Source organism: Salvelinus fontinalis, chromosome 12 (genome assembly GCF_029448725.1).
Source record: "Salvelinus fontinalis isolate EN_2023a chromosome 12, ASM2944872v1, whole genome shotgun sequence".
In the NCBI taxonomy this organism is placed as follows: Eukaryota; Metazoa; Chordata; class Actinopteri; order Salmoniformes; family Salmonidae; genus Salvelinus; species Salvelinus fontinalis.
In genome coordinates, this window is record NC_074676.1 from 20,419,531 (window position 1) to 20,444,119 (window position 24,589).

A 24,589-nucleotide genomic window follows, 5' to 3' on the forward strand; every position below is an offset into this window, starting at 1 on the left:
CACACACACACAGCTGTGTGACCAGATACACACACACACACACACACACACACACACACACACACACACACACACACACACACACACACACACACACACACACAGACTGCTGTGTGACCAGATACACACACACAGACTGCTGTGTGACCAGATACACACACACAGACTGCTGTGTGACCAGATACACACACACAGACTGCTGTGTGACCAGATACACACACACACACAGCTGTGTGACCAGATACACACACACACACACACACACACACACACACACACACACACACACACACACACACACACACACACACACACACACACACACACACACACACACACACACACACACACACACACACACACAGCTGTGTGACCAGATACACACACACACACAGCTGTGTGACCAGATACACACACAGACTGCTGTGTGACCAGACTGAAGCCTTGCAATCACAAACAAGACCAGGGCAGACACCTTTCTCTGGCCGCCCCTTTCCCTCAATAAAATCTCACCATCTCTTCTCTTTCTCTCTAGGTCCAACTTTCTGTATCCCTCTCTCCTTCCTCCACTCTTAGGCCAGCAATAACGCAGTACAGCATGAAAAAGAAGAACCACTGTATAAGTTAGACTGATGGATACAGGAGTTACTTTCCTCTGATTGAGCAAAAGGCGCAGTCACTCAACCAACTCATCATCACAGCGCCTGTCCGTCTGTATGAATGCATTTACAATCACATCAAAATATGAGCCAAGGGCACAAGAGTACATTTGATAAAAATCTTTAAAAACATCATGACATGTTCTTAGCTTAGGGGGCTCATAGCATAGTCAGACACCTCTATCCCATTCTCTGCATCTGTGGGGGGTTGTACTGTAAGCAGAAGACACAACCTGTCCCAGTCTAAGAGTGGGCAGACGTCACTAGAACCCCCAGCAATGTGTCTGTGGTCCCAGTAATGATCACTGCTTCTGTAGACTCTCCAGCAGGTCCTCCATCTTCTGGGAGGTGCTCATGGACGTCTGCATGTTGGTCTGTATGGCGTTCTGTAAGCTGGTCTGCATAAGGGTCGGCAGGCTAGTTTCTATGGCAGTCTGTATATTGGTCTGCATTGCAGTATGTGTGTTTGTCTGCATTGGGGTCTGTAGGTTGGTCTGCATGGGTGTGGCTGTCTGGGCCATGTCTGAGTCCAGTAAAGACTGGATGTGGTTTGCCTGCACAGGGTTGGCGTTCTGGGGTTGGCTCTGGGCTGACAGTGTTGGACCAGCGGACGTCATCAGCTGGGAGGAATCTGAGGAGAAAGAAGAGGATGTCACAAAGAATATTTTAACATTTAAAACAATTTATACAGTATATATACGTAACTATTCCTCCATTACAGTCCATGATGAGTACTGATCCTGTCAGGTAAAGCAGTCTCACCGTTCTGGAGGCCGAACACAAACAGGTTGGGTTGTCCTCCTGGCTGGCCGACATTCCTACTCACTCCCGTCTGGAACAGCTGCTCTGGGGGTCTCTGACCGGGGGAGGAGGCGGTACTCTGCAGCTCCACCACCCCCAGTCCGCTCTGCATCACAAAGATGGTCGCAGCTGCTGCAGCCTGGTGTTCTAGTTCCTGCGTAGCCATGTTGCTCTGCAGACCAGACAGAGAACCCTGTGGCAGGTACAGCTCCACCTGCTGGCTGTCAGGGCCACTGCCTGAGCTGGAGCTCACCTGCATAGGCTGCTGGCCCTGGAACATGCCCTGCTGAGGGGGATTGATGGAGGCAGTGGTCCCCCCTACTGTGGAGCTCTGGTCCTGGAAGGACATGGGCTCTGCTGGGTCAGACTGGGCCACCCCTACCCTGATCCCAACCATGGTGGGCTGGGAGAACAGGAGGGGAGCAGGGGTGTTCTGGGGGTGAGGGGTGCTGCTGCCCATGGAGGGGTCCTGGGTACTGAAGAGGAGGGTTGGAGGCAGAGCCTGGGGGTTGAGGGAGGCGGTGCAGAGGAGCAGGTCTGTGGGCTGGGGCTGAGGGTGCTGGCTGGAGGACAGAGTGTTAGTTTGGAACAAGGAGCCTTGCTGAGCCATGGGACGCTGCTGCTGGGTTTGCTGTGGTTGTGTCTGCTGGGGGGACTGCTGTTGGTCCATGGGCGTGCTCTGCTGCTGCTGGGTTTGAGGCTGGAACACTGACACAGTCTGGTGCTCACTGGCTGAAGTCTCCATGGAGGACAGGAATGCCAGCTGCTGCCGACTACCCTGGCTAGAGAGTGTGTTGGGAGAGAGGAACAGCGTGGACCCCGTGACCTGCTGCTCATGATCTAGGCTACCACTGGTCAGCACAGTCAGAGTGTTCTGGAGCAGGGCGGCCTGGACCTGGAGCTGCGGGCTGGGGGATTCCGACAGAGGCCTGGGGGACTGGAGGAGCTGCTGGGGGGGGGAGGTGTGGGAGGGCGGCTGGTGGGGGAAGCTGGAGGTCTGGATGGTGAGCAGCTCCCCAGCCTGCTGGAGGAGAGACACAGGCTGCTGCTGGGGATGAGACGAGGAGTGGATCTGGGGCTGGAGGAGCTCAGCCTGGAGCTGCTGCTGAAAGTTCTCCAACACCTGCTGCTGCTGTTGTTGTTGCTGTAAGTGTTGCATGTTGCCTACTGCTTGGTTTTGTTGTTGTAGGTTGCCCAGTACTTGTTGTTGTTGCTGAAGTTGTTGATCCTGTAGCTGTATGTTTCCTAGGACCTGCTGCTGCTGTTGTTGTTGAAACTGTTGATGTTGTAATTGTTGTAGGTTCCCCAGTATCTGTTGTTGCTGTTGCAGTTGTTGATCCTGTGGCTGTATTAATAATTGTGGTTGTAGCTGTATGTTGCCAAGGTCTTGATGCTGCTGTATCTGTTGTTGCTGCTGTATCTGTTGTTGCTGCTGTATCTGTTGTTGCTGCTGTATCTGTTGTTGCTGCTGTATCTGTTGTTGCTGCTGTATCTGTTGTTGCTGCTGTATCTGTTGTTGCTGCTGTATCTGTTGTTGCTGCTGTATCTGTTGTTGCTGCTGTATCTGTTGTTGCTGCTGTATCTGTTGTTGCTGCTGTATCTGTTGCATGTTGCCAAGGATCTGCTGTTGTTGCAACTGCTGTTGTAGCTGCTGCTGTTGTGTGGCCAGAGAGCCCTCAGTGCACCCTAGTCTCAGGCTGTTCATGGTGTCCTGTACGTTTTGCTGCAGGGAGTCAGTGGAGGACGTGGGGCTGTACAACACTGAGTTGAGTTGCTGCTGAGCCACTGCTGCCTCTAGGACCTGCTGTACCAGGCTGCTGCCCCCCGCCTGGAGCTCCCTTACTGCCCTCTCCAGCTGGGCCACCCCGTCCTGGGGAAACTGGGGAACTTGGGGGGCCTGGGAGGGGGGCGCCATCTGGGACATTCCTACTACCATCACTCTTCCGCAGGAGTTGGAGGCCTCTTGAGGCACACTCTCCTGGGGGTCCCGGAGGAACTGCTGGGGTACCTCTGGGGGGACAGGGGGGAGAGTGGTAGTGTCGCTGGAGACGGGGAAGGGGGTGATGGGGGCGATGTCCTGCTTCTGGATGGTGCTGAAGGGCTCCAGGGAGGGAAAGACAGAGGCATGGGGGAGGTCCACGTCCCCAGGCTGGAGGGGCATGGGGCCGGGGAACGACTCATTCCTAGGCGGGGTGCTGGAGCTCAGCTCAAGGGTCTGCTGGACTAAGATAAGGGCGTCAGAAGGTGGCTGAGGGAGGAGACAAAAAGAGAGTAATGAAATAATTTTGAATAGAGGTATTTTCTAGAATCTACACACATCCCTGCAAGTTGGCCAATAACTCTGGATCAAGATGTCTTCTTTGATTGATACAACTAATGGGTGATGTCCCAGCCAAACCATCTGATCTAAATGTACATACAAGGACCCTTGGTTAAATATGACCTGTATATTGCTCCTACCTTGAAGAGTGCTGTGGATGAGGTATTGCTGGAGACCTCCATAGGGGTGACCTCGTGTCGTTTAACCAGTTCGCCAGCAGACTGGGCAGGGTCAGAGGCCAGATAATTGATCTGGTCATTGAAGGTGCAGGCCTTGACCAGAGAAGAACCCTCTATCTTCACAGACATGTTCAGGGACTTATCTGCTGTGGGATAAAACCGAAACACACACACAGTGTACTATATATACACACCACGCCATTACTCAAACCCATCCCTCCCTTCTTCAACCCATCTCTTACTCCCTTCTATCCAAACACTGAAGTATCAGCACACACACCTGAGTCTGGGGTATACATGAAGGGCTGGTTGTCATGTGACCTCCCGGCATTGGTCGTGATGTAGACGCCCACAGAGACAGGAGAGGAGACAGACAGACTGTGGTACGGCGGAACCTTCACCACCACATGGTTCTGGAGGAAGCAGAACATTGTCAGGATTAGAACAGTCAGCGCAGGGCCCGTATGCATTCCTCATGCATCAATATCAATCTGTTACCTGATGGAACAGCTCCATGTCAATCTCTGCCTCGGCCTGCCACGAGTCATCATCTGGAAAGAGAAGGAATCATTGTCTTCTCAACATGGTCACTATGAGGAGACGTCACAGACACCACCGAGAGAGGCAGAAAAGGATGCGAACAAAAGGAAAAGAGGACTGGAAAGAAAGGAGGAAGACGGGCAGGTTAGTGCTGGTACCTGCTGGGTTCTCCTGGAAGATGACCTTGGTTCCTTTGAGGAAGTTCTTCCCTATGATGAAGAGCTCCTCTCCTCCTCTCACTGAACAGCTGTGGAGACTCTTCTTCAGGATCTCTGGCACCCCTGCTGGCTGGGCTGGGGAAGGACACGCACACAGCAGTGTGAAGAATTGCTGTTCACAAAACCCTACCATTGACACTACGTTGCTGGCCAGCTTTTGTTCCAGTCTGACAAGAACATACATAATTTAATGAACATCAAACAAACACATACACATTGACATTCAAATGTACTTTTGACTGGGTAACCAGTTATTTGTGTTTGTATGAATAGGGCAATAGTTGGTTGACTCACTGCAGAGGATGGGTGACGAGGTGGTCTGTAGGGCTAGGACAGACCCATCAGGCTGGGGGATGTTGACCCTGAATGCCAGCCTGGCCCGGGTGCTCTTCTTCTTGGACCCGGCCACTCCTATACGAGCCTCCACGTCTGCGTTACGCAGCTTCAGGATCCCCACACAATCAACCCTGTCAAGATTCAACGTTACAGAACGTTCAAGATGATGAAACAAACAACACCACACTGATATTTCAATGTTCATTAACTCAGTGGATGAGTCCCTTACGCAAGTGACATGGCGCTGCTGGGCTCCAGAGGGACCTCTATGACGGTGGTCCCCTCGATGTCCACCTCCTTGCAGGCCGTGGTGTTGCGTCCTGTCACCCTGCAGGCCTGGTAGAACCCATGAGGCTTCACTCTGCCTGTGTCACTGGCCACAAACACCTGCAGCACCACCGGCTCACTGACACCCTCTAACTGGAGAGAAAGGGGAGAAGATGGTGAGTTGAGGGCAACACAGCTCAACCCAACATAGCACAATTGTCTACGACTAACCAATGGTATATTTATATATATATATATATATATATATATATATTTTATTAAGTGTCTCTCACCTTGACCGTGGGGAAGCCCTGTTGGGTGCGGTCTTTGACAGAGCCGCGGCTGCCCTCGGTCAGGTAGCGTGCCCGGTGCTGGGTCTCTGGCTGCACCAGGATCTTCAGCTCCTTGCCCTCACTCTTCTGGGGACACTGACCTGACAGCAGGCCTCCCTTCAGCAGACACCCAGCCTCCAGAGAACTGAAGAGCACACAACATACTTCACTCAGAGGACCTCTTTATTAGCTTTGCTGTGTGTGCAACAGAGTCAATGGTATGGCAACTTAAATCCTCATGCTCTTAGTAAAGGCACCTAAAAAGGAGACTAGCATTCTATTCAACCAACCTGGGCTTGGGGCTGGCCTTGTCTGGGCCCAGCTGAGACAGTACAAAGTGTGGGGCCGTGGCGCTGTCTGCATCAAACACGTCCATGCTGTCCTCTGGGGGTGCAGGCTTGGCCCCGGGCCGCTGGCGGGGGGTGCGTTTACGGGACTTGCGGGGCACCTCTGTGTTGTCGTTGTAGGAGCTGGAGCTGATCAGGCTGAAGTTGGAGGCCGAGTCGTCAGCCCAGATGCTGCTGCTATGTTCTGAGTCTGGACCTGCTGGCCCGGCCGGGGCTGGATCCTCCTGGCAGGACATACTGCTGTCATCAAACAGGTCCTCCGGAGGGGGGGAGATGCTCAACACTGGCCTCCGCTTAGAGGGGGTGTTCTGGGGCTGCTGCTGGGATCCCACCCCCCCTGCCTCTCCTGGGTCTCCTCCTCCTGTTCCAGAGCTGGTCCCATTGCCACCTCCACCTTCAGAGGCAGGCAGAGCTCCCTCCACCCCTTCCCTCTCTGATCCTTCTGGGGCTCCTGACCCCTCTCTGGCACCCCCACTGGGATGGTGGTGGAGAAGAGGAGGCTGGGACTGGTCCATGGCTGAGGTAGAGGGGTCCGAGCTGGGGCCTCCCGTGGCCAAAGAGGATGGAGAAGGGCTGGATGAGATGGCTGTATGGCGTGTGGACCGATCACATTGTTAGTATGGATGTCAATACAGACCAGGCTATTCACGCAGCTGAATTTGTGCATGATTTGTCCAATGTTTTCCCTCTTCCCAACTCTAAATTCATTTTACGTTATTTGTGTGGCTAAATGCCCTCTGTGCATGCCAGAGTTCTCTGGTGTCAGGCAAATTTTCTGAAGTTAAAGTTGAGAATGGTACAAATAGGCCCCAATCGAATGTTCCGTAATCAAAACTTGCTCAATAGTTGTTTTTTTTAAGTGACAAAACGGACATGCTTTGTTTACAAAAAACTAAAGCAAGCTTTTAAAATTGTTACATACATTGCCACAAAAAATAAAAACATCTGGTCAGTCAGACTTTCCTCTTAACAAATTTGCAGATTAATGATACGGTGCCAAATTAAATGTAGAGGGGGGCTAGAGCAGTTTGTGCATACAATAGTAGGCCTATACAGCAGCTGGTGCATACAGCATTGGGCCTACACAGCAGTCTGAGCATGCCAATTGGAGGATTGGGTTGGGACTGAGCGTAGCCATGGCAACAGAATAAACAAGGCTCTGACCTATGGAGCAGTGACCTGCAGGCCATTTTATATGCAGATGCCCCCTGCCTCAGAGGGAGGGAACTTCCTGCAATACAAATGAGACAGCCAATGAGCAACAAGAGAGCTGATCAGTCATGACTCAATTTCCTGGCAATCAGCAAATTGGGTCAATTAAATACTGTGTGAGGATAGCTGATCCTTTTTATTTGAAGTGTCTTTGGATAAAACGATGATGCATGTAGTGCTTGCTTGGGCTAGCTTGAAGCCAGCTCTCCAACTCTGAAAATGAGCACATGGTAGAAGCTGCCCCTAACCACAGATCTATAATAAGATTACCCTAGCCTGGTACATGTATGGCATGATAAGAGTCAGAGGAGCTGGCTAAAACACATAGATCTGGGACCAGTCTACCCTACACCCCAATCCTAACAGTAACCATTTAAAGGGTTGATAATTATCTGAGCCTCTACCAGTGGTTGTAGGGTCAACTTCAACCTAAACCTGTGTTACTGTGCACAATGACAGCCGCCACATGACTACTATGTTCAGTCAGTCAGCTTCCTCTGCTAAATGGTATGAATACTTTATCTATTTCCTCAGATGAACTCGTGGATACCATTTTTATGCCTCTATGTCCAGTATGAAGGAAGTTAGAGGTAGTTTTGCAAGCCAACGCTAGCTAACTACTGTTAGAACAATGACTGGAAGTCTAAGGTGTCTGCTAGCATGCTTGCTAATACCCATGGACTTCGTCATTGCGCTAACGCTAGTTGGCAACTTCCTTCAAATCACATGCTGATGGAACACTACATATTGTTTTTCTGATCTAATATAAATTACATCTCTTGAGATATTTTCTTTATGCTGGTCTACATGGTGTGTGCAATCTCATCTTCACAGAAAGTCCATTGCAGACAGTTCAGATTCAGACAGGCGTGCTAATTCAGAAGTGCTAAAATGACACAATAATTGCTTTGCTAATTATAGCCTAGCTCTTTTCACCTCTTCTCATCATCTAAGAATGAAATGAAAACTAACAATAGAAACTGACAGTGAAGGTTGTCTCTAGTGGAGGGGCTAATTTACATCGCTCCATCTAAGAGAGATGAAAACGTAGGACAATGGAAAGAACACAAAACCATTTTTAATCCAATTTTGATTAGACACACGAGACAGATTGCAAGCAATACTAGCCTAATATGACTTTAGCTATAGGCTAATGCAAATAAAATTATATATATACACTGCTCAAAAAAATAAAGGGAACACTTAAACAACACAATGTAACTCCAAGTCAATCACGCTTCTGTGAAATCAAACTGTCCACTTAGGAAGCAACACTGATTGACAATAAATTTCACATGCTGTTGTGCAAATGGAATAGACAACAGGTGGAAATTATAGATAATTAGCAAGACACCCCCAATAAAGGAGTGGTTCTGCAGGTGGTGACCACAGACCACTTCTCATTTCCTATGCTTCCTGGCTGATGTTTTGGTCAATTGTGAATGCTGGCGGTGCTCTTACTCTAGTGGTAGCATGAGACGGAGTCTACAACCCACACAAGTGGCTCAGGTAGTGCAGCTCATCCAGGATGGCACATCAATGCGAGCTGTGGCAAGAAGGTTTGCTGTGTCTGTCAGCGTAGTGTCCAGAGCATGGAGGCGCTACCAGGAGACAGGCCAGTACATCAGGAGACGTGGAGGAGGCCGTAGGAGGGCAACAACCCAGCAGCAGGACCACTACCTCCGCCTTTGTGCAAGGAGGAGCAGGAGGAGCACTGCCAGAGCCCTGCAAAATGACCTCCAGCAGGCCACAAATGTGCATGTGTCTGCTCAAACGGTCAGAAACAGACTCCATGAGGGTGGTATGAGGGCCCGATGTCCACAGGTGGGGGTTGTGCTTACAGCCCAACACCGTGCAGGACGTTTGGCATTTGCCAGAGAACACCAAGATTGGCAAATTCGCCACTGGCGCCCTGTGCTCTTCACAGATGAAAGCAGGTTCACACTGAGCACGTGACAGACTTGACAGTCTGGAGACGCCGTGGAGAACGTTCTGCTGCCTGCAACATCCTCCAGCATGACCGGTTTGGCGGTGGGACAGTCATGGTGTGGGGTGGCATTTCTTTGGGGGGCCGCACAGCCCTCCATGTGCTCGCCAGAGGTAGCCTGACTGCCATTAGGTACCGAGATGAGATCCTCAGACCCCTTGTGAGACCATATGCTGGTGCGGTTGGCCCTGGGTTCCTCCTAATGCAAGACAATGCTAGACCTCATGTGGCTGGAGTGTGTCAGCAGTTCCTGCAAGAGGAAGGCATGGATGCTATGGACTGGCCCGCCCGTTCCCCAGACCTGAATCCAATTGAGCACATCTGGGACATCATGTCTCGCTCCATCCACCAACGCCATGTTGCACCACAGACTGTCCAGGAGTTGGCGGATGCTTTAGTCCAGGTCTGGGAGGAGATCCCTCAGGAGACCATCCGCCACCTCATCAGGAGCATGCCCAGGCGTTGTAGGGAGGTCATACAGGCACGTGGAGGCCACACACACTACTGAGCCTCATTTTGACTTGTTTTAAGGACATTACATCAAAGTTGGATCAGCCTGTAGTGTGGTTTTCCACTTTAATTTTGAGTGTGACTCCAAATCCAGACCTCCATGGGTTGATAAATTTGATTTCCATTGATAATTTTTGTGTGATTTTGTTGTCAGCACATTCAACTATGTAAAGAAAAAAGTATTTAATAAGAATATTTCATTCATTCAGATCTAGGATGTGTTATTTTAGTGTTCCCTTTATTTTGTTCGTTCATTCAAACAAAACAATATTTATTCCCAATCTCTCGCACCTGTCCTGTCTACAGTAACCATGGCCCACAGTTGAAGACTCAATTTCCCAGAATACACCACCACTAGCACTAACTGCCCCACAGGCACTCAGCAGGAACAGTGGAAGTAGACTAGCGTGAAGTTGTCCACTAGACACTGAACTAAGGTCAGTCTTATGTTCTGCTCCCTAATTATCTAGGTGAGGATACAGACAGAGTGAAGAGCTTACCTGAGGCCATGGCTGCAGAAGGGGGCGGTCCGGCCTCTCCCCCGCTCTTCTGGCTCATGGTTGGTGTGTCTGTCTGGGAGGAGGATGACTGCAGCTGGAGCTCCTTAGGGAGGAGGTCATACACAGACTCTGGTGAGGAGGAGAGAAATCATGGGGTTTGTTAGTGCACCAAAAACCACCAGCAACCAACTAGTTACTGATTTAATAGTGGTAGGTCACCTGGTTGCTAAGAAACACAACCCATAGACACCCTGACATAGATATATCTGTCGTGAATGTGCAGTTTATCCATCCATCATGTGCAGCGTATCAAGCAGTCATCTAATCTGCCTGTGATACAGTCAACACCAGCAGCATAGTGAGACGGACACAATCTCTGGCTCTGGGATGTCAGCCCTGCTGCTAGAGAGACACACACACACACACACAGAGCTGCACTACAAACACTGCGGGGGGACGACGACAAGGACTTCCAGCCAGCATACGGTACAGTACAGCACTCATGTTCTGCTTCATCCAATTCATTTTAAAAATGTCTCGACTACGCTCACAAGACGTACAATGGCCTACATTAGGATTAGCCTGTCTGCTGCCGGTCAAGTGGGACTTTTTTGTAACACCACCCTCTGTGGTCATGGTCTCTGTTGGTATGTGTCTTTTGTAGAGGAGGTCGACCGATTAATCGGAATGGCTAATTAATTAGGGACGATTTCAAGTTTTTATAACAATCGGAAATCAACATTTTTGGACACCGATTTTTAAAAATACGATTTATTTCTCTCCCACCTTTATTTAACTAGGCAAGTCAGTTAAGAACACATTCTTCTTTTCAATGACATTGACAATTATTTTCAAAACAATCCATCTTCACATAATCACTAGTTAACTACACATGGTTGATGATATTACTAGTTTATCTAGCGTGTCCTGCGTTGCATATAATCGATGCGGTGCCTGTTAATTTCTCGTCGAATCACAGCCTACTTCGCCAAACGGGTAATGATTTAGCACTGTCGTTGCACCAAACCTAACCATAAATATCAATGCCTTTCTTTAAAAATCAATACACAAGTATATATTTTTTTAAACCTGCATATTTAGTTAATATTGCCTGCTAATATGAATTTCTTATAATTAGGTAAATTGTGTCACTTCTCTTGCGTTCCGTGCAAGCAGTCGGGGTATATGCAGCAGTTTGGGCCGCCTGGCTCGTTGCGAACTGTGTGAAGACCATTTATTCCTAACAAAGACCGTAATTAATTTGCCAGATTGTACATAATTATGACATAACATTGGAGGTTGTACAATGTAACAGCAATATTTAGACTTAGGGATGCCACCAGTTAGATAAAATACGGTTCCGTATTTCACTGAAAGAATAAACGTTTTGTTTTCGAAATTATAGTTTCCGGATTTGACCATATTAATGACCAAAGGCTCGTATTGCTGTGTGTTATGTTATAATTAAGTTTATGATTTGATATTTGATAGAGCAGTCTGACTGAGCGATGGTAGGCACCACCAGGCTCGTAAGCATTCATTCAAACAGCACTTTCGTGCGTTTTCCAGCAGCTCTTCGCTGTGCTTCAAGCATTGAGCTGTTTATGACTTCAAGCCTATCAACTCCCGAGATTAGGCTGGTGTAACCGATGTGAAATGGCTAGCTAGTTAGCGGGGTGCGCGCTAATATCGTTTCAAACGTCACTCGCTCTGAGACTTGGCGTAGTTGTTCCCGCGGCTTTTGTGGAGCGATGGGTAACGATGCTGTTGTCGATGTGTTCCTGGTTCGAGCCCAGGTAGGGGCGAGGAGAGGGACGGAAGCTATACTGTTACACTGGCAATACTAAAGTGCCTATAAGAACATCCAATAGTCAAAGGTATATGAAATACAAATGGTAGAGAGAAATAGTCCTATAATTCCTATATAATAACCTCAACCTAAAACTTCTTACCTGGGAATATTGAAGACTCATGTTAAAAGGAACCACCAGCTTTCATATGTTCTCATGTTCTGAGCAAGAAATGTAAACTGTAGCTTTTTTACATGGCACATATTGCACTTTTACTTTCTTCTCCAACATTATTTGCATTATTTAAACCAAATTGAACATGCTTCATTATTTATTTGAGGCTAAATTGATTTTATTGATGTATTATATTAAGTTAAAATAAGTGTTCATTCAGTATTGTTATAATTGTCATTATTACAAATACTTAAAATTGTTTTTTTTTTTTTTATTATTTTTAAATCGGCATCTGCTTTTTTTTGGCCCTCCAATAATCGGTATCGGCGTTGAAAAATCATAATCGGTCGTTCTCTAGTCTATTGTGTTCTGTTCCACTGAGTTAAGAGTGAGAGAGTGGGCCTTTGTGAATGCTGATGGAGGGATGACGATCTAGCATGACCTCAGCCTTGTGTGAGTCACACTAACCACTGTCAGGTCAGGGCCCAGTGCAGGAGCTGCTCCACTGCCTCTCTCTCTCATTTACTCTCGCCTCCACTTCCACACTCACCTCTCTCCTTTTCCATAGTAGCTGGAGTCTGCTAATTTTCTATGGAAATTAGACATTTGTAAAAGCCCCACTGTTTGCATAAGACATCAACAGGAAAAAAAAATGTGATTGGTGAAGATTTTGAAAGAGAGAGATCGGCTAAGCCTATTAATACACTACCCTACGTATTTATTTGGACAGTGAAGCTAAAATGTTTAATTTGGCTCTACTCCAGCATTTTGGATTTGAGGTCAAATTTTTCATATGAGGCGACAGTACAGAATGTCATACATATTTTGTTTTACCATTTAGAAATGACATCACTTTATGTATCTAGTCCACCCATTTGCAAGTGTCTTAAGTATTTGGACAGATTTACTTAGTGTACTAAAATATCAAAAGTTTAGCATTTGGTCCCATATTCCTAGAACGCAATGACTCCTTCAAGCTTGTGACTACAAACCTATTGGATGCATCTGCAGTTTGTTTTGGTTGCGTTTCGAATGATCTTGTGCCTAATAGAAATTAATGGTAAATAATGTATTGTGACACACCCTGGGACCACGCAGCCGTCATACCGCTCAGGAAGGAGACGCATTCTGTCTCCTAGAGATGAACATATTTTGATGCGAAAAGTGCAAATCAATCCCAGAACAACAGTGAAGGATCTTGTGAAGATGCTGGAGGAAACGGGTACAAAAGTATCTGTATCCACAGTAAAACGAGTCCTATATCGACATAACCTGAAAGGTCGCTCAGCAAGGATGAAGCCACTGCTCCAAAACCCCCATAAAAAAGACAGACTACAGTTTACAACTGCACACGGGGACAAAGATGGTACTTTTTTGAGAAATGTCCTCTGGTCTGATGAAACAAAAATAGAACTGTTTGACCATAATGACCATCGTTATGTTTGGAGGAAAAGGGGGGATGCTTGCAAGCCGAAGAACACCTTCACAACCGTGAAGGACGGGGGTGACAGCATCATGTTGTGGGGGTGCTTTGCTGCAGGAGGGACTGGTGCACTTCACAAAATAGATGGCATCCTGAGGCAGAAAAATTATGTGGATATATTGAAGGAACATCAGTCAGGAAGTTAAAGCTTGGTCGCAAATGGGTGTTCCAAATGGACAATGACCCCAAGCATACTTCCAAAATTGTGGCAAAATGGTCAACAATGGACAACAAAGTCAAGGTATTGGAGTGGCCATCACAAAGCCCTGACCTCAATCCCATAGCAAATTCTGGGCAGAACTGAAAAAGTGTGTGCGAGCAAGGAGGCCTACAAATCTGACTCAGTTACAGCTCTGTCAGGAGGAATGGGACAGAAATCACCCAACTTATTGTGGGAAGCTTGTGGAAGGCTACCTGAAACATTTGACCAAAGTTAAACAATTTAAAGGCAATGCTACCAAACACTAATTTAGTGTATGTAAACTTCTGACCCACTGGGAATGTGATGAAATAAATAAAATCTGAAATAAATCATTCTCTCTACTATCATTCTGACATTTCACATTCTTAAAATAAAGTGGTGTTCCTAACTGACCTAAGACAGGGCATTTTTACCATGATTAAATGTCAGGAATTGTGAAAAACTGAGTTTAAATGTATTTGGCTAAGATGTATGTAAACTTCCGACTTCAACTGTGTGTGTCTAAAGTTCTCTCATCATTATTCACATTCCTTCATGACTGATTATCTGTAATCATGATAGCATCCACATAAATGTAGAAGTGTTCAGGAAAATATTCTATTTGTATTTACAATTAAAGTGACTCAAATGACAATACATTACCATTAATTTATATTGGGCACAATAATAAATAAGAACGTTAGAGGCATAAATATCTTTACCCCCCCCAAAATGCTAACCTCCCTTGTTATTGGTAACGTGAAGAGGTTAGCATGTTTTAGCGATATGATCTTTGTGCCTTTTACTTTCTCACTCATTATTATTCATGATTCATTCATGATTATCTGTAATCATCGTAGCATCTCGATTAACGTTCAAAAACATATTATATTACAATAAAAGTGACTCCAAAATGACAATACATTATTACCATTCATGTGTTTTGGGCACAACATAATCCGACACACAACCAAAACAAACTGCATATGAATCCAACAAGTTTGCAGAGTCAGACGCTTGACGTAGTCCTTGTGTGCTAGGAATATGGGACCAAATACTAAACTTTTGACCAAACTTAATACACTATATGTGAATTTGTCCAAATACTTATGACGCCTTGGAGACTAGACACAAAGTGCTGTCATTTCTAAACGCTTCACCCCATAAGAATGAAAATTCACTCAAATTAAAACTGACAGTCTGCACTTAACCTCATAGCCATTGTATCATTTCAAATGAAACTGTTGGAGTACAGAGCCAAAAACAACAACAAACTGTCAAAATACTTTTGGACCTCAATGTATTTAAGGGAGTCTACTCTATGTGAAGCAGTACGTTATAACACTTCTCTGATTAGCCTAGGCCTACAAGTCAGCCAAGTCCTGCATACATCCCCTATTACAATCCGATTACCTCACCACATACTTACTGTATGTTATGTAGTTGGCTACACACTGCTCACATTACGTTAGCTTTGAAGCTGTGCCAAGCCAATGGTCAGACTTTATTGTTCACAGCTGGCCCTTTGCTTTGATGACACAGAAATATGTTGGCCCACAAGCAGACGCCAAGAATCCACCACAGTCTCTTGCAATGCCCCGGCTTCTAACATGCATCTTAAACTATTAGGTAATCTTGCATGCTAGACTTCACAGCTACAGAGTATGCAATATTTAGACACACGTCTGGATCTATGAGATTAACGCAGAGTAAAGACAAAGATCCTATCCACTCCGCAGTTTATACTTACATGGCAAAATCAAAGCCAGACATTGAAATACAAAAGGCTGCCTATGTCATGGATAGCATAGCCTTGATCAATCCAAGATGATGATATAAGATGTAGCCAGTCTACAAACAGTAAACCACTTGAGATGTGTTCATTAGAAGTGTTTAAGAAGCAGCAACACTGCTATCGGCCTCAGCCAATTACTGTCATATAAATAGGCTACACACACCTCATCACGTCAGACAGCAGCACCATATGGCCAGCTCCTGTTAGCATGGCCACTAATAAACTGGCTCATTAGTGTAACACACAGTGTCCGGGCAGATGTCTGAACCATTGTCAGGAGGCAGGTTGTCAATGCACAGAGCATCTGTGAACTCTGGTGAGAGACCAAGTTCAGAGAAAACAAAAAGAAACATTTTGAGTTAAGCCTGTCAGCCTACATGTGTGGAAAGAAAACAGCAGTAGTGCGTCGCTGCAAGCCCAGCTAGGCCGAGATGACTAGCCAACGACGAATCAGAGAGCGTTCCAAAACCACTAGCAAACCTCATGCACTAAGACAGCGCAGTGTACATTTTTACTGAAAAGTTTTGCATGGCAGCCATATCTGCCACCTGTAGAAGGTCTTTAAACTGAAACCCCCCAGGCTTTGATCACTTCCAGACACAGCTGGACCGAATGAGTAGTTGACTGAGCAGAGAGGACAATGGAGCCTGTTCATAGCAGTGTTATCACAAGAGCAGCCATGACTCAGTCAGCACCAACCAGCCACCACATCAACTGGCCAAGTAGCTAGATAATATGGCTACTGTATCATGTTTCATATAACTCATTCTGGGTAGATCATGATTTAAACATCCCATCCACATCACTCTACTTCACTTTTGACAAGGCCTGCCAATGAATTAAGGTGAACTTGGCAAAAACACACCCACCCACACGACATGTGCAAGCACACAAAGATGATTCTTTTTTAGATGGGATACGTTTTATGACTGCTGCAAGATTAATTGCATCTCTGAGGACATTCAAGTTTTCTGAATGTGATAAGGCCACTTTCACTCATCTGAAACAATCAGAACCTGCTTATAACCTGCTATGTGCCCAAATGCTTGCCAAAGTTCCTGTTTGATTCTCAGTATTTGGTTTGCCTAAGGCAATGGGGGTGGCTAAGGATAGCAGCAGATCCAACCCGCTTGCTTACAACTGCACTAGGGTCGGACAGACTTCCTGAGTAGATTAAGACACCATAGAGCTGACGTGAGATGTCTCGGAAAATGTACACCAATCCAGGGATGAAAATGCATTGTGCTGTAGCATTATCCTAACTGTTACATACTGTCCTTCTTGTCCTCATACTAGGCGGGAGAGGCTATATGGACACGCCTGGCTCCCAAAATGAATGGTGTATGTTGCGAAGCTGAGAGTCGAGTTTGGAGACGAATAGATTCAGATCAGTCAATCGTCCCGATAGTCTCTTCCCAAGCTAATGTATGTTGACTAGCTGACAACAGCAGCAGCATGGCGCTAATTAAAACTTGTAAAAGAAAGTGATGTTTATTTTGATGGGCGAGGAAGAAATAACTAAATTCACAATCTAGATTTGGTCACCATCTCCAATGTTCCATCCCACTTGATTTTATTTCAAATAGGATAGCAGACTACACGAGAAATAACCTGTAATATTGGTAGTAGTCATCTAGAAGTCACAGCGATACAGTCTACACTGCTCAATGGGGAGTTTGCGCTGCAAGCCGACAACACAGGGCACCGTGTCCTTCGCTCCCGCTTTTTGCTGTAAGGAGAGGGAAGTAGCTAGATATTGCAGCCAATATCAGGCCAGGGTGACAGGTAAAGCACATGTATTGTAGTGATCGTCACCGAAAATGTATAACTACGGCATTAATGTCTAACATTGTTGATAAAAACGATTCTGAACACTCTCAAGTCCCAATTTTGGCAGACAAGTTTCAAATTCTTGATGTTTCTAGACACAAGCCTAAACTAGCTAGCTGGGAAGGGCTCATGAGGACGACTGACTGAACTGACTGGACCGAATCCGTTCGTCTCCACTCTCGCTGTGCAACAAACGCCATCAATCTAGGCACCAGGCATGTCCGTGTAGCAGCAGCAACAGCAGAGATTTTGGAATGGCAGTGTCAGCCAAATCAGCTCCTTTGTTGTTCAACGCCATGTGCCATTCAAAATGGCTGCTATGGTTTCTGCCATCTAGCACGAGGACGAAAACGGCAGTTTAATTAAACTAGCAGTCGTTCAGTCTTGGTGTAACAGTTGGGATAATGGGACAATTCAGAATACAACGCATTTCTCAACTTTTTCCAAGACATATCTCACGATGGCTCTGTGGTGTCTTGGTGTTTTCACACTTGGTCCTTTTCAGCTAAATCGGTTCCCTTTTTAGTGCGATGTGAACACAAAACTGTCCAGGTTCACTTGTCATTATTTCCACACCAAACACTATAGGCTACTGCAGAACCATTTCCCCTGCCACAGGCCCTCACATTAGTCCCACAAACGAAAAACTAAAATGTTCAATTAAAGCATTATTAATTATGTTATTATTCTTCTGCCATTTATCCGGTTACCAGTCATTTATACATGTAAATATTATAAGTTTATTCTAATTAGTATGTTTTATTTTGCAACTAAATGTAAACTATTAGCTTCCAAAATGTATGAAGGTACATCCCTGGTTGTCCGATAACAGGTTGTGATGGTATGGCTTGTCCAGCACTGTGCATTTACCCAGAGTGCATTGAGTGAATGTTGGAAAAAGGAAAAAGATCTTGGTTCCTTTCGAAACATAGCAACGTGAATGCAAAGAGGACTGTCCACAAAAATGTTGAACTGTCAAGAAAGTCCTAATTCAAAGGCAAGAGCAGTGTGAATATAAAGAGTTATTTCGCTTTTTTTCAAACTTGAGTTCACTTTAAACAGGACTGAGATCAGTTATTTAAAAAAAGAGGACTATATCTGAAAACACCCTAATTTACACAGAAAGCCTGTCCGACGCTAGTGCAGCTGTATTCAAGCGGGCCGGATCTGCTGACTAGATAGCTAACTAAACAGCTTAACTAAAGACTGCTAGCTAAATAGCTAGCTAACGTTCGCGAACAATCGTGACAAATTCAGCAAGCAATCGAGGGGTTTGTGACAATGCAACCTGTACCTGACGTTCAGATACTGTAACCATGCCATAGTCATGGGGGACCGAACCACGAGTGTACCGGGGGAAAACAATAACACAACACGCCTCCTGCTGCTCCCTAACGTTAGCTGCTAGTTGGTCCATCATGCACTCATTAGTTAACTAGCTAGCTATAAGCAAAACTAGCTGCTAGCTAACGTGAGCTATCTAGCCAACTAACGTGATCTATCCGTTCATCAGTCCTAGTCAAAAACAATGGCAATACAATACAAAGGCAGCCATGTCATAACATGTATAGAAGTCTTACCTTTAGAGTAAAGGGATTTGGGGGAATTAAGGTCGAGATCAGCGCTGAGGAGGGATATAAAATCAGAGGGCATCGCAGCGCTTCATGGAGGGATGCGTAGCGGACGCCCTCTAACAGTACTATGGATCAGAACGAAGCCAGCTAACGTTAGTGAGCAATGAATAAAAAATAAAAAAATGTCTACAAACAGGCAATATTGCGTCTGGGGGGGAAATTGTGTTAAGCAATAAAAGTTTAATAGCCCCAAATAACCGTTTATTAGCTCGAAACACGTTTGTTATGTTGTTTTTTATGCCTAGACTCACAATTGCTATGCTAATGCCGAGTTCACGTGTTATCAGAAATTCTTAGTTCCTACTGAGAAGGGGGAAGCTGAAGCCCAATATGGCGACCGGAGTACAGATACACAAGGCGAGGCGTGGCTTAACATGGCCACGCCTCCAAGAAGGGAACAGAGATGAGTACTCCCTTTACTCCCATGTAATTAATAATGTAATTAATTTAGGCATCATCCGAAGCAAACTACCAAAACTTTTGTCGTTTCAATAAACGTTTTCAGCAGCATCACGTGTCGTTATTAACATACTTGGCTGTCACAACACATTATTTGCATGATACTTATCCTGCAACTCTGTGTTACCCAACCTAATGACACTGACAGTAAAGCTGTCACATTTAACTTATGTCACTGTTTGTTTACCCCTAGCTTTTTCGCTGGTTAACTTATGTTAGATGGCTGGCTAGCGAGATAAGTTAGTCTCGATCTAATTCACAAGTCTTTGATATGTCACGTAATTACTTCCATTCTTTGCCTACCCTTGAACAGTCATTTAGAAAACTTGATTCTTGTTGGCATGCCTATATGTCCTTTCAACTTGCCGGAAACCAGTTGTGCAGACAACCCTACCAAATTGTCCAAAGTAGCCTATGGCGATATCTACACTTACTTAGTAGAATCTCCAGGCGAGTTAGATATAAACAAGTGTTAGCTTGCAATTTACTCTGAATTCAGTGCTTCGAACACACAAATGTATATTTTATTTATTTTATTTTATTTCATCTTTATTTAACCAGGTAGGCTAGTTGAGAACAAGTTCTCATTTACAACTGCGACCCGGCCAAGAATAAAGCAAAGCAGTTCAACACATACAACACAGAGTTACACATGGAATAAACAAACATACATTCAATAATACAATTGAAAAAGTCTACATACAGTGTGTGCAAATGAGGTAGGATAAGGGAGGTATAAGGCAATAAATAGGCCATAGTGGCGAAATAATTATAATATAGCAATTAAACACTGAAGTGATAGATGTGCAGAAGATGAATGTGCACGTAGAGATACTGGGGTGCAAAGGAGCAAAATAAATAAAATAAATAACAGTATGGCGATGAGGTAGTTGGATGGGCTCTTTACAGATTGGCTATGTACAGGTGCAGTGATCTGTGAGCTGCTCTGACAGCTGGTGCTTAAAGCTAGTGAGGGAGATATGAGTCTCCAGCTTCAGTGATTTTTGCTGTTCGTTCCAGTCATTTGCAGCAGAGAACTGGAAGGAAAGGCGGCCAAAGGAGGAATTGGATTTGGGGGTGACCAGTAAAAAATACCTGCTGGAGCGCGTGCTATGGGTGGGTGCTGCTATGGTGACCAGTGAGTTGAGATAAGGCGGGGCTTTACCTAGCAACGACTTATAGATAAACCGGAGCTTTCCATCATCATCATCATCATCATCATCATCATCATCATCATCATCATCATCACGGGGTATAGCCTGAAACCATGAGGTTTGCTTAACCTGGTCCTTGTGTAGTTTAAACTTAATTTGGCTGTCTTTTCTCTTACTATTGTTCAAACAAAACGGTATGCAACATCTTTTCACTATCTTGGATATAAAAGCGGGGTTAGATAGCTCATGTTAGCTAGCTAAAGAAAGCCCATTTGAATCGTCTCTTTGGCTGATAATCATGACATACATTCCATGAGACAGTCTCTGTTCATGCTAACATTTTTACCTTTAGAATCAAGTGATTTTAGGTATGATGAGCTGAAATAGAAGATCCCAGAAATGTTCCATACACACAAAAAGCTTATTTCTGTCAAATTTTGTGCAAACATTTGTTTACATACCTGTTAGTGAGCATATCTCCTTAGCCTAAATAATCCATCCGCCTGACAGGTGTGGCATATCAAGAAGCTGATTAAACAGCATGATCATTACACAGGAGCACCTTGTGGTGTGAACAATACAAGGCCACTCCAAAATGTGAAGTTTTGTCACACAACGCCACAGATGTCTCAAGTTGAGGGAAAGTGCAATTGGCATGCTGACTGCAGGAATGTCCACCAGAGCTGTTGCCAGAGAATGTAATGTTAAATTCTCTACCATAAGCCGCCTCCAACGTCATTTTAGGGAATTTGGCAGTATGTCCAACCGGCCTCACAACCGCAGACCACGTGTAACCACGCCAGCTCAGGACCTCCACATCAGGCTTCTTCACCTGCGGGATCATCTGAGACCAGCCACCCGGACTGCTGATGGAACTGAGGATTATTTCTGTCTGTAATAAAGCCCTTTTGTGGGGAAAAACTAATTCTGATTGGCTGGCCTGGCTCCCCAGTGGGTAGATTAGGGCCTAATGAATTTATTTCAATTGACTGATTTCCTTATATGAACTGTAACTCAGTAAAACCGTTGAATTTGTTGCATGTTGCGTTTATATTTTTGTTCAGTATAGTTTGTTGATATAAATTACATTGAAGTATGTTAACGACCAACCAAGCATATCCAAAATGTTTATCGAATGATAAAAAAAAAAGGAATACAGCCATTGTCGGGTTATGAGTAAAGTAGGAAATTTAACATGGGAGTAAAGGGAGTACCCTACGGCTGTACCCTACTCGTGGTGTGGTCATATTAAGCCATGTGTATCTATGGGCGAGTGGGTGTGTCGAAAGGAAAGGAGTGGGTTTGTCAAAAGTAAAGCAATGGGGTGTGGAAAGGAGTGGGTGTGTCAAAAGGAAAGTCCTCCCGGGTGGCGCAGTGGTCTAGGGCACTGCATCGCAGTGCTAGCTGCGCCACCAGAGTCTCTGGGTTCGCGCCCAGGCTCTGTCGCAGCCGGCCGCAACCGGGAGGTCCGTGGGGCGACGCACAATTGGCATAGCGTCGTCCGGGTTAGGGAGGGTTTGGCCGGTAGGGATATCCTTGTCTCAGTATGTAATGTAAAAATGTAATAAAATGTATGCACTCTACTGTAAGTCGCTCTGGATAAGAGCGTCTGCTAAATGACTAAAATGTAAATGTAAAAAATGAAAGTAATGGGGTGTGGAAAGGAGTGGGTGTGTCAAAAGGAAAGTAATGGGGTGTGGAAAGGAGTGGGTGTGTCAAAAGGAAAGTAATGGGGTGTGGAAAGGAGTGGGTGTGTCAAAAGGAAAGTAATGGGGTGTGGAAAGGAGTGGGTGTGTCAAAAGGAAAGTAATGGGGTGTGGAAAGGAGTGGGTGTGTCAAAAGCCACTGCTATTGCCAATGTTTAAAGGGTAAGTAGCATATACTTAACCATATGTAACTTATGGATTTGCATTAGTATATGCAACAAAAAGTCGCAACTCAAAGTTATACCTCGCTTTTGTATCTTTTGAGTTATTACATGAAACTGATTAGAATTCCGAATATTTTAATATATTTATTTTCGGGATGTGATGTAATATGGAGGACTCTGCAAGCCAGCCTATTCCCTATAATGTAAACTCCAACAGATGTTTACTTCAAATACAGTGCATTCGGAAAGTATTCAGACCCCTTCCCTTTTACCACATTTTGTTACAGTACAGCCTTGTTCTAAAGTGGATTATCATCAATCTACACACAATACCTCATAATGACAAAGCTAACAGATTTTTAGAAAAGTTTGCAAATTTATTAAAAATACATTATTTACATAAGTATTCAGACCCTTTGCTATGAGACTCGAAATTGAGCTCAGGTGCATCCTATTTCCATTTATCATCTTTGAGATGTTTCTACAACTTGATTGGAGCCCACCTGTGGTAAATTCAATTGATTGGACAAGATTTGGAAAAGCACACATCTGTCTATATAAGGTCCCACAGTTGACAGTGCATGTCAGAGCAAAAACCAAGCTATGAGGTCGAAGGAATTGTCCGTAGAGCTCAGAGACAGGATTGTGTTGAGGCACAGACCTGGGGAAGGGTACCAAAAAATGTCTGCAGCATTGAAGGTCCCCAAGAACACAGTGGCCTCCATCATTCTTAAATGGAAGACGTTTGGAACCACCAAGTCTCTTCCTAGAGCTGGCCGCCCAGCCAAACCGAGCTATCGGGGGACAAGGGCCTTGGTCAGGGATTTGGCCAAGAACCCAAAGGTTACTCTGACAGAGCTCCAGAGTTCCTCTGTGGAGATGGGAGAACCTTCCAGTATGACAATCATCTCTGCAGCACTCTACCAATCACACCTTTATTTTAGTGGCCAGACAGAAGCCACTCCTCAGTAAAAGTCACATGACAGCCCGATTGGAGTTTGCCAAAAGGCACCTAAAGCATAGTGAACCACTAGTTGGCCAAGAGTGTGCAAAGCTGTCATCAAGGCAAAGGGTGGCTGCTTTGAAGAATATAAAATATATTTTGATTTGTTTAACACTTTTTTGGTTACTACATGATTTCATGTGTTATTTCATAATTTTGATGTATTCACTATTAGTCTACAATGTAGAAAATAATAAAAATAAAGAAAACCCTTGAATGAGTATTTGTGTCAGAACTTTTGACTGGTACGGTATATATAGAATATGAGCAATGTTGATAAACGGCTAATCGCTAACAGTCATGCTAAATGCTCATGCATTCCAATGCAAAATGCTTACAATAGTGCTAACGCTAGCAGGAGCACGAGCTAGCTAATAAGCTCACCACATGGTAATTGTACACAATAAACCACAAAACTTAGCTCCACATAATATGATACAGATCTCAAGGCACTTATGTTTAGATGCACGCAGAATTAAACATCAGACATACAGGGATTCAGTCCACAGGAGGAAAAGGTCAGCAGGAGGGAAACTGTGGAAGTCCTCTTCAGGATGTAGAGGATGAGGTCCAGGATCTCTTCAGGATGTCACATGCTTCGTAAACAACAGGTGTGGACTAACAGTGAAATGCTTACTTAGGGGTGCTTCCCAACAATGCAGACAGAAAGAAAATAGAGAAGTAATAGAAAAGTAAAACACGTAATACTAAAAGTAATAACAGATACATAATGAGTCATGATAACTTGACTATATACACTGAGTGTACAAAACAGGAACACCTTCCTAATATTGAGTTGCACCCCCTTTTGCCATCAGAACTGTCTCAATTTGTCAGGGCATGGACTCTTCAAGGTATCGAAAGCGTTCCACAGGGATGCTGGCCTATGTTGACTCCAATGCTTCCTCCAGTTGTGTCAAGTTGGCTGGATGTCCTTTGGGTGGTGGACCATTCTTGATACACATGGGAAACTGTTGAGTGTGAAAAACCCAGCAACATTTCAGTTCT

General features: G+C 45.1%; 1 protein-coding gene across 3 annotated transcripts; it reads right to left on the bottom strand.

Moving 5' to 3' along the window:
• Positions 1 to 581: 581 nt before the first annotated feature.
• LOC129866954 (nuclear factor of activated T-cells 5-like) lies at positions 582 to 19,438 on the bottom strand. 3 transcript variants are annotated; one of them, XM_055940010.1, is made up of 12 exons: positions 19,042 to 19,438; positions 10,209 to 10,337; positions 5,943 to 6,585; positions 5,614 to 5,797; positions 5,283 to 5,473; positions 5,012 to 5,184; positions 4,658 to 4,792; positions 4,458 to 4,510; positions 4,240 to 4,372; positions 3,921 to 4,102; positions 1,422 to 3,708; positions 582 to 1,290 (listed from the first exon to the last, which is right to left on the bottom strand). In XM_055940010.1, exons 1-12 carry the CDS (start codon positions 19,112 to 19,114, stop codon positions 962 to 964), a joined length of 4,512 nt encoding a protein of 1,503 aa, XP_055795985.1. In that variant the 5' UTR covers positions 19,115 to 19,438; the 3' UTR covers positions 582 to 961. The 3 variants fall into 3 exon arrangements, with proteins under 3 accessions (XP_055795985.1, XP_055795984.1, XP_055795986.1); XM_055940009.1 differs by having other exon boundaries at positions 3,921 to 4,105; XM_055940011.1 differs by lacking the exons at positions 10,209 to 10,337; positions 19,042 to 19,438 and adding an exon at positions 7,164 to 9,222 and having other exon boundaries at positions 3,921 to 4,105.
• Positions 19,439 to 24,589: the final 5,151 nt, after the last annotated feature.